The sequence below is a fragment of the Dermacentor albipictus genome, chromosome 9, assembly GCF_038994185.2.
Source record: "Dermacentor albipictus isolate Rhodes 1998 colony chromosome 9, USDA_Dalb.pri_finalv2, whole genome shotgun sequence".
Taxonomy (NCBI): Eukaryota; Metazoa; Arthropoda; class Arachnida; order Ixodida; family Ixodidae; genus Dermacentor; species Dermacentor albipictus.
Window position 1 is genome coordinate 78556428 of NC_091829.1, and position 10841 is coordinate 78567268.

General features: G+C 42.5%; 1 protein-coding gene across 1 annotated transcript; it reads right to left on the minus strand.

The window, feature by feature from the left end:
* Positions 1-3342: 3342 nt before the first annotated feature.
* Positions 3343-9971, minus strand: LOC139050143 (uncharacterized). The gene is made up of 6 exons (XM_070526360.1): positions 9918-9971; positions 9567-9822; positions 9264-9331; positions 8296-8367; positions 4879-5013; positions 3343-3450 (listed from the first exon to the last, which is right to left on the minus strand). Exons 2-6 carry the CDS (start codon positions 9766-9768, stop codon positions 3343-3345), a joined length of 585 nt encoding a protein of 194 aa, XP_070382461.1. The 5' UTR covers positions 9769-9822; positions 9918-9971.
* Between the last annotated feature and the right edge of the window lie 870 nt (positions 9972-10841).

Genomic DNA, 10841 nt, shown 5'->3' on the forward strand with positions numbered 1-10841 from the left:
CTTCCTTTCCAAAATAAGCAGTTGGAAGTTAGCACCATATGCGGTAGTCATTTATCTGTCCCTGCATTTTAACCGATATTGAGGCTCCCAGTACGAGACCAACTAGTCTGAATCAAGGCCTTGGCACACTACTTACTAAACATGGTAAGAACTCCTGAGCTGCCTTATCATACTACAGTAATACCGTGTTAACTCAAACTCTCACATCTAAAAAAAAAATCGGCAGTGGAATTTTTCCAAGGCATCGAACTATTTTTGGACCAAATAGCGGATACCTCAAAATCTTCACTAAGAGTGGAACAAGAACTCTGCCGCAGGACCGTTAAACAAGCTTCGCGCAAGACTGCTGCACCTACCACGAAGTGGACACTTTCCTAGGATGTGAACTAAGAACCTAGTGGCATAACAACTTTGTCAAGCAACCATGTAGCACATCATGTGATGGGAGAGACATGCGCAGAGGCAGGCCCGGCAAAATAGCATGCTTGACACAGTTCGTTGTGTTCGCTTTGTGCAACGCATGCGATTTACCATCAGAAGTCCAATTTCCGTTTTACTTTTATTCTACACAATGCTCGCGGCACTGAATTTTAGTCTATACAGCATAGAATAAAAACCCATGTGCAGCATGCATTTCGGTATGCCCTGCTTGCATATAGCGCATACTCGTGAATGCTCACATCGCTTTCTGTGGCAGGGTTCCCTGTAAGTCTGTGCTACGTGTGTTGCATAGTAGAAAGCGACATGAGCATTTACAAGTGTGTGCTATGCAACCAGGATGTACCGGTGATAGGTGAATTTACTGACACCGAAATCGCTGGGATGGCTACAAACAGAAGGGGCGGTGAAGGCAATTATAATGCAAGACCTAAAGAGGTGCCGACATCTGCTGAAACAAGAAACGTGCTTCACTTGCTGCAAAATAAAGTTAAATGCAGCGTCGGGAACGATCAGCTCATGCGATGTGTGAAGCGGCTCAAGGACGCTTTTCTAGGTCCAGGAGCTACAACGAAGCAGACCAGCCCTACGCACTTTTCATGCACAGAGTAAGACTGCAGTGCCACAAAATGGAGCTGATTGATATCTCTGGCATGTTTTTATTTATTTCTTTGAAACCTTTATGTTTAGCTGTTGTTGAAAAGCTTGTCAGTAGCAGTAAATTTTTTAAAACGAACTCAGCTTTTCACTGCAATTTCCACGACTGATTATCTGGAAAATTCACTTGTCTCAAATTTTTTCCAGATTTTACTACTTTCAGTTAACAAGGTATTACTGCACATAAGTACTCTCATAAACCATTGCTCATAGACGATTGATGTCGACTTTTCCTGCTCACACAGCAATGCACCACTGCTAGCAGAGCATTCATTTTAATAGACGGATAAAACAATTGTAGAAGTGGTACATTACCAGAAATACGAATTTTAGTAGAATAATGACAATCTTTATATGCACTTCGAATGAACTTGAAATACTAGCACGTCAGCACCTGTTATTTCTTCAGAACACTGCTGTACTGGCTGGCTGCTTTCACAACTGCATACACTAAGCTCCACAGTTAGTACCAAGTAAAGTACTCGGCACATATTCTGGTGTATAATGACATAAACTAGTTTGATTCAGATAAGCAAACACAGCTTGCCTTTCCACCAACTGGTGTGAAGAGTGGAGCTTCCACACCCAGCTCTGCAGGTACTGGGACTGGCCCCTGAAATAAAAGCAGCACACCTATGTGGTTAGCCAACCTACCTTTCCTAGTTTTTTCTGTTTTACACAAAAAAATATCAAACCTGACATTAGAAAGAATACCCTACAGAAGACTGCATACAATAAGCATGCATAATCAGTGAATGTGATTATACCTCATTTCCACATTGCTTGTGCATCAAGCACGTGCTATAAGACAAGCCAGCATCGCCACTGGCAAAAAGTAAACTACAAACTACATAAGCAGAACCTACCTGGAGATAAATTAAAAGTTTTTTTTTTTATATAAATGGTTCTTCAATGCCATAAACACAAATTTTCCCGTGCCAAACAAGTTCATTAGTCTAGCATTCAATTAACACATAATCAAACCTCAGGATAGCAAAAGCCGGACACAATATTCTGGCCACAATGAAATAAGGTTTTCAGCTGTTGGAGAATTGTAAAACAATCCCCAAGCTTTGTTTTGATTTTTTTAGGGCTTTCCTAGATTCGTCATTCCACCATGGGTTGCGACGATTCTTTGCCAGTCTGTTAAATTGTTTAATACATTTTGTTGCAGCATCAATAACACAATCAGTTAGGTATGCCACAGCATCATCTACGTTAAAATCAGAATTGTCATCACCGCCTAAATATGCGAGTTCTCGAAAAAAGTTCCCAGTTTGCTGATTCGAGGTTCCATCAAGGAAAATGTGGACAGCATGCATCTGGTTTTGTTACCTTTAATGTAATTGGGAAGTAGTCACTCCCATAGGGGTTCTTCGGAACAGACCACTCCAGGTAACGAAATAGTGAGCTCGAAACTATGCTCAAGTCTATGGACGAGTATACTTTATGTGTAACAGTGTAGTATGTTGGTTCTTTTTTGTTCAATAAGCATGCACCTAAAGAAAACAAAATTTTCTATCGGGCACCCACACGCATCCGCACATGTGTTGCCCCACATGGGCCTATGTGCATTTAGATCACCACGACTATACATGATGGAGGAAGTTCATCGATCAAGCTGTGAAACTCTGCTTTAGTAAGTTGACAGGAAGGGGAGACGTACATCAAACTAACCGTAATTAGCTGACCAAATAGCACAGCTCGTAATGCAACTGCCTCGAGGGAGGTTCAGAGATTTATTTGCCGACATTCAACGCCCTTATAGACTATTACGGCTACACGCCCTGAGAAGGTGAGTGCATCATCACGGTGTTTGCAGAAAGTGGCATATTGCCTTAGAAAGTTGGTCTGCATTAATTTTAGGTGTGTTTCTTGTACACACGGCACCCTTGGAGTGAATTTGCGGAGGAGTTCTTTAACATCGTCAAGGTTGTGAAGAAGTCCGCTCACGTTCCATTGTAATATTTGCGTATCCATATGGGAACGAGGTTAGTGCTGTGTGTCTAACAAGAAAAGTTAGGTTACAGGGCCCTTTGCCGGTCCCATAATGCGATGTTTCTCTGTTATGGAACGGTCAAGATTCTCGCCGCTCCTAAGGCGCTGGTGGTGCTGTTTGACTAAGTGTTGTGTACATCGCCTCCTGCGAGGCGCTGGACACCGGCTCTTGAGAGCGATTTGTTTGTCGAGAAAGCCTCTTAAGTGATGAGGCCTTTGAGGCCACCAGCCCAGAGGTCGATGGCCCCTTCATCTCGGACGGTGGAACAGCGCCAGCTGCAACCGCCCAGGGGGCAGGTGACGGCACTGCCGGCTCACTGTGTATGGGCCAGACAGCCGCTGGAGGCAGATGTGGCACTGCCCCGACACGCCACTTTGGCAAGAAGGATACATGCCTGCGTGCCTCTTTAAACGAAATTTGCTCTTTGATTTTGATTGCCATTATTTCTTTTCCTTTTTTCTAAGATGGGCAGGACCGCGAGTACGCAGGGTGCTCCCCTTCACAATTCAGTGTGCAGTGTTCACGCATGACTCGGACGGATGTTCATGGTCGCTGCCATTTGGCACAGGTTATTCAGCCATAGCAGTTCTGGGAACTGTGGCCGAACCTTTGACATTTAAAAGCATCGGAGGAAATTTGGTATATATGGCCTGACCCTGATCTTCCATAGCCTGCCTCGATTGTTTCAGGCAGAACACCTGAGCCGAATGTGAGAATAAGATGCTTAGTCTGTATTTCTTTACCATCGCACCTCATCTTGATTCGTTTTACACTGATCACATTCTGGTCACCCCAGCCTTCAAGTAGTTCAGCCTCTGTCAAATCAATCAGGTCACTATCAAATACAACACCACGGCTGGTGTTTATGGTGCGATGCGGCGTCACATTCACTGGAAAGTCACCAAAAGACAAGATTCGGCAGCCTTTCATATTGATTTTGATCTCGGAGTTCTAAAAGGAGATCTCCACTTGGAAGTTTGGAAAGTTTATAGCCTTGACCAAGAACATTGGTTATTGATTTCGACACCAGAAAAGGAGATCATTCTCAGTGACATTGCGGTTTTCTCAGAATGCATGACATGGAATTTGGGAAAGTTTTCACTATGTTGGCCATAGAAGCTAAATACTTCTTCGGTGCGCCCTCGTTTATGAGGGCGATCAGCAAGTGGGGGAGAAGAACATGCCATAAATATATGCGGAAATTCAGCAGCACCGCCAACCACCCACCTCCATATGGAGCCCAACAAGGGGATGATGCAAGACCGTGAAAAAACACGTCCTGCAGGCGCCAGCTGTACGTACCCTACTATAACCAAATCTGTTATAACCAAGGTTGGCTATCCCACACAAGGTTAACCCTTGCTGTTTGGAAAAAGTGGAAGTAAGAGGAAGCCAAGAGGAAACAGGGAAGATCGAAAGCAAGAGAAAGACAAAGATTAGAGAGGAGGATAGGAAAGGGCAACTACCGATTTCTCCCGTGTGGGTCAGCCTGGGGTTGCCGTCTACGTGAAGCAGAGGCCAAAGAGGTGCGTACTGTGCCTTCTAAGCAGGAGGCAGATAGCTCTATCCGCATAGCACGATTCTCATAATGAGTTGGCATAAACTAGTATACAAAGTATGATTAGAAAATTCAAGCAGACCAACTGCAAGTGCATTCATGGCAATATTAATTCTTCAGTATGACACAATGTTTAACAAGAGGAAATAAACACTTCGTTAGGCTTTGTCTAGCAAGCATAGTGGCTTAGCAGGTGCAAATTATCAGGATAAATCTATACACTCACATGGGTGGAAGGCACATGGCTGGCTACCTGGCTGCCTGCCACCTCTTCACGAGGCCCAAGGACGCAGCTGGGCTTTGCCGACTCGCAATGAGCTGGCAGTGCCCCATCCATTGGGGCAGTGCCGAGATCCAAATCCTGAGCACAAATAGCAAGTTGATAGCACATCATAGCAACGAGTACCTCAAGGGTGTACAATAGATGCAGGTTAGAGAACAAATACAACTGAGCAATACAGTGTGGCAGCCCATGCAGAACACCAAAAAATAATTATGCAGATCCAAGACACACTGGAGTCAACGTGAAGCAAAGTCTTAGTGACATGCTTAATGAAGTGCTATGAAAGTAAAGGTGCATATAATAGTGTTTACTTTCACCCTGTGGGACCTGTAACTTTAATTATGCAATGTTTATGTTTGTTCACCATAAACATATGTGTGCAAGTGTCTCATGCAATTTCTTTTTCTTTATGCACTACACTGCTCACAGGTTATGTCATATTGCAAATGCCAAATAAAGCAGATGCAGATACACATTGTGAGATGTCTACTGCATGCAGCGATGCAACAATGACAAAAGCAACACCATGATGTTTGTATGGCACACATCTAGCTAAATTTAATAATTCTGTAGCCCCTTGGGTCACAGTGGCACATGCCGAATGCCTAAACCCAAGGTGCCACTGGATATAACATTAAGAGGTCAGTGCGATTTTTAAAAATACCTTCAAGTCATCATTATACCCACATCTTAAATAGCAACTTTCTTTTTATCCAGAATATAGCATGCTAACTGGCATTAGTGAGTCCGAGAGCATACAGAGCTATGTCAGCCCAAGTGCTGGAGCCTGCAATCTTTTCACATAAACCTGCATATACATATCAACAATCATACCTACAAAGATACCGCAGCAGCAGCAACCATGCCAAACACAGGCTTAGGAAAAGGGGAGATAGAAAAATATAGGAAAAAAGCTTAGCTTCAAGAAAAAAGTGCTCGCAATCCAAAAAAGCTAAAGACAATGTTCACTAGGTCATTTTATTCTGCTAAAAATTAACAAGACCGTGCTTTCGCCCACTCACTTCAGCATCCGCTCTCTTAGATAAAGTGGCGAAAGCAACAATATCATTTATAGTCCCGTGGCTGCTACATTAGGTTTGCAAAGTACAAACTAAATGCGTACAAATCTGTCTTCGTTCTGGCTGTTCAGATTTCCAGATCTTAATTTTTCGCAGCCCCATGCAAAACACACTAGCTGGGCTTTTATGTATTGTGTATACATACCTCATACAGTGTGGCAGACTCTTCCTGAATGGAATTATCCTGAAATCCAGGAACCAAACACATCGCAATTACCACCACACATCAATTCTTTAAATGTGTAGGCCACAGACTTATCAGCATTAGCACATGAACTATAAAGAAGCTATGCAAAGTGTCTAAGAGCGATGGCAAAGTTCTTTTTGAGCCCTTTTCTGAAATTAAACAGGGCCTAACCTGCCACCTTCCTTGCTAATGGCTCAAAACACATAGATCTGGACCGAGAAGCAAGAAGCGTGCTTGTCAGCTATTACTTAAACATATGTCTGGGCTAGAAAAAACGATTGCTTGGGAGCAGAATGTAGGAATGATGCTGCACAACAGGAAAGAGAAACATCAAACACTGATTGTTCATTTGGTTGCTGCATGGGGACAACCTGAAGTGTGTGCATTCTTCAGTCTAAATTCAATGCAAGCTTACCCAATATTTGAAGCTTTAAACCACCTAAAAATTTGTGTCGCACTACATGGTACTCTTCAGCTGAATGCATAAGGTTATCTTGCTGGCGGAAATACTACGGCCCATGTGTTGCCTATGTGTGACAACTATGCAACACTGCAGAGCACTACGTGCTATCACTACTGTTGAGAACTAGTAAAGCCTCAGAAACTTGTGAATTATTATACTATTGCATATTGCTGCGCTGGAAGAAAAACACCAGCTTTTTAATTTGTATTGGTCAAAATGTTCACAAGTATACCAACTCGTACTTGCTCCACGCTTATTTCACAGGCATAGGAGGGTGCTAGTGAGTAATGATAAGTGCAAGGATGTGTGTATGAATGGGAGTGTTAACAAGCTTGAGGGGACGTATGGATAACAGCAAGTGCTGATAAACACGACTATGAATGAAATTTGATGGCAGCGAGTTTCAGTGAATGCGAGTATAATAGGTGGCTGTCCACAAGTGCGAGTGAATGTAATGTGAGTGAATGGTTGTGGATGCAAGAATTATCATGACTAGGTACCATTAAGTGTCAATGCAAGCAACTGCAAATGCCACATGATACTGTATACCATTTTGTATTGCACAATGCGGGAATAGATTTTCTTTCTTTCATGAATGCAAGTGCCAATGACTGCGAGTGAGTGCATAGCCTCCAAATATATAGGCGAGCAAGTATGAGCGAGTATCAGCTTTTTCTGCCTATGACTGTTTAATGCAAAGGAGATATAACAACCTGGCCTTTGGACGTGAATCCCACAGATTATGAGAAAAGCCATGTAAAGGGCTCCAGATACTTTTTTAAAACCTCAGGTTCGTCAATGTACACATAAATCGATGCATGAGCTGTTTTGAATTCTGGCTTCATTGGATTGTGGCTCACAACACTGATAATTATTTCTTTTTACTTTGTGCTCTGTGGTAGGACGTCGCAGTGGCTGAACCACAGTGGTGGGTATAACTTCAGCTAAATTTGAAACGGAAGTAACAGCTAGTGCTACAGGCACTTTTCTGTGTCGTACATTTTTTCTCCCTTGTTGTTAGTGCTGTTATGTTTATTTGACAACGAATGCCAATTCACTCAATTTGCCACTCTGCTAATTATACTGCTACTGCATTGAAACAACCCTTAATGAAAGTTTACACATTATTTCTTGCACTGCGAAACACATTTTTATTTCAGAAAACAATTGTAATGATCTTGTCGCTGAGAAATCTACACTGCAGACATATTAGCAGGATTCCATGCATTGCACAATAATGCTACCTAGTGCTCACCAGTGATACAGAAGCTAGACTGTACACAAACAGGAATGTGCAAAGAAGCAAAGAAAAGCTTATCCACAGTAACTAGTATATAGCCATAAGTACAGTATTACGTGCACTAACATGCACAAAATATGCATAGCGCATAACAAAGCCGTACATATGCAAACTAGAAATGCTGTTGAGTAACACACACTCCCCATTTCTTGGTTTGATTACCTTAAATTATAATTCAGCATAAAATATACGACACCAAAGCTCAATACCATCAAGTTTACACTAGCATTTCGTGGTAAGTTAGATTTGTTTTAAAGTTGACTACATAAATAATGAGCAATGTATAATCATTTCTAACAAATAAATATACCAATGCCAATGAAGTTCTCACCTCACATGGCTTCATGGGAGCTTCCCGCACTGCTTGCTGCAAATTTTCGCTGCAAACATTTGCAGCACAACCCTAAAGGGCAATTGAAGAACAGTACAGTTATCAGAAGTCCATTTACATTTTCTCCAATAGGCACTGGTAAATGAGTAAGGCCATTAAGGCTTGTAGGGTTTTGTTTTTGACACAACAAAACTTTACTGCAAATTAAAAGGTTTAGCTGCTTTAGACAAATTGCTGTAGCCATTAGATTCCCACGTGCTTAGAGATATGCATTGATAATTGTGCAGTTAAATGCATGGAGGAAGGAAAGATATAGGAGGGAGCATTACGTCAGGCAGCCAGCCTTGGCAAGCGAACGCTCCATGAAGCCACAGTGGTGGCCCAACATGTGACCTCTTTGGTCGAGATCTGCTAAGACGTTTGGTTCCCAGTAGCTATGCCAATATTTATTCGGTGCACGCTTGTTCAGCTGCCTTGCCGTTGCTCTGCCTGCAGAGTGGGAACACTAAAACCAGCCGCAAACTTCGGCATGCGACCACAGGTTGGGTCACCAGGTTGGCTTCAATCGCGTTGCAGTACGCTCCCACCTATCTTTTTCCTTCCTCCATGGTTAAAGGTAAACAGGCTAAAGTTTTGCAAAATGTGAGATCAGTGCATGAGCAATACAGAAGTGTCATTTATTAGTTGTTTATTAGGATGCAGCTAGACTCGTGTACTTAAATCGACAAATATTATTTTGCTGCTGCTTAGATGAGAAATTCTATATCAAGTACTATGGGTGCAAATCACGTCAGCTGCCAAAGAAATGTCATGATAGAAGTGTGATTGCGGCAGCAAAAGGTTAAACTAGATCGTCAAGTAACCAAATTTATAAATCCGTCCATGGGAAACAGTTCATGACTTGATTTGACATTTCAAAATCATGAAATTTTGCTCCCCATAAAATATCAACATGCCACATTACATACCTGTGAAGGCAGCCTTGCCGCACGAACTTCTTTTCTTATTGCCTCAATTATGGAGGCCTCCATGGAATCTGCATGGTGCACATTTACATAAACACAATCATAATTGTCACATAAATGTCCACACATAGCACAATTAATTCCACTGACTAGCATTAATCTAAAACCTTAGTTTGCATGCTGAGGCATTTTACTACGCCATTCATGCACAAGGACTGACAGCACACTTGTGAGGCGACACAGAATACTGCAAAAATAAATTTCTAAGCAAAATGACACCGTCATTTAAAATAAATTATTACTCACTCATCCTCTCCTCGAGCAAGCTGTGGCGTTTTTCATTCTGCTGCCGCTCTTCAATGCGCTGCTGCTCGCATATTCTTAACTTATTTTTCAGTCCTGCGATCTCATTTTCCGCTTTCTTCAGCATTTTCCTCGGCACCAACTCATCTTCACTGCTGGAGTCCGTATCTCCAGCAGCAGATTTTTTCTCAAGGATTTTCTGCATTCTTGATTTTTTTGCACTTTCCAGTCGGCGCCGCTTTTCCTTTGTTGGTACATCCTAGTAATAATGTAAATGGCAAGAGGAAAATGAAGTTGCATAATATTTGTTTCGGCATACTTTGATTGTTAAAGCATTATTATCATTATTATTACCTTGAGGGCTGGCTTCGGCTTGTGGCGATGTCTCTCGCTTGATTGTTCAAACACGTCCATGGGAATAGGCTTGTGCTGCTTCAACATCCTCGCAATCAAATCAGCTTTGCCACCTGAAGGATAATGTAAACAATATGCTGATTACAAGAAAATATGGCATTTGTGATGGTCATCGCAGTTACCGATTAAAAAGCAATAATAAGGACACATGTAGAGACAGTAGGCGCTAAATATAACTGAGGGATTCTACAAGACATACAGAAAAGGAAAAGTAACAAGCGGAAGCAGTAAGTGCCCCAAAACAAGCACACTACAGCATGGGCATTTTGTTGCTTCACATCACATCTGTTAACATGCTGAGTGCTAACGTGTGTTAACACAGGTTAAGTCTTGATGCAGCAGGTTTCCGTTCTTTTGAACACATGTCGCACGTGCCAAATGAGAAACATAGGGTCTGTTGAGCTAAAATTTTCGGTAGAGTCGGCAACGAGGCCCAATTACAGACCAAGTAACGCGTGGCGAGCACATAAAAGGCTACATTTTTTTCAGTTATTTTCCCATTTCCTTTATCAATGACATATAAGCCGCCTATGTTATAACCACGATCGCACCGTGAGTTGTATGCTAAGATAGGCCGCGATTATGTGACAATGCCTTACGCCAATTCTATGCCACTCTAGCGCGGTCGGAGCGTCACTATGACCACTGATGCTGCGAGAAGCAATAACGTTGGAAAAGTCATCGCCATAACATCGCAGCACTAATCTCGTCGATCAGGACTCGTTACGATAACTGGACGCAATAAAGGAACGCGCACACAGCGCTGTGTGCATGCTTCATTTAGCGACATAGAGGCTGCATGAAATGCCGCGCTAAGCACCGCGATCTGCATAATCTAGGTGCTTTCCTGAGGCCTCCGTTTGC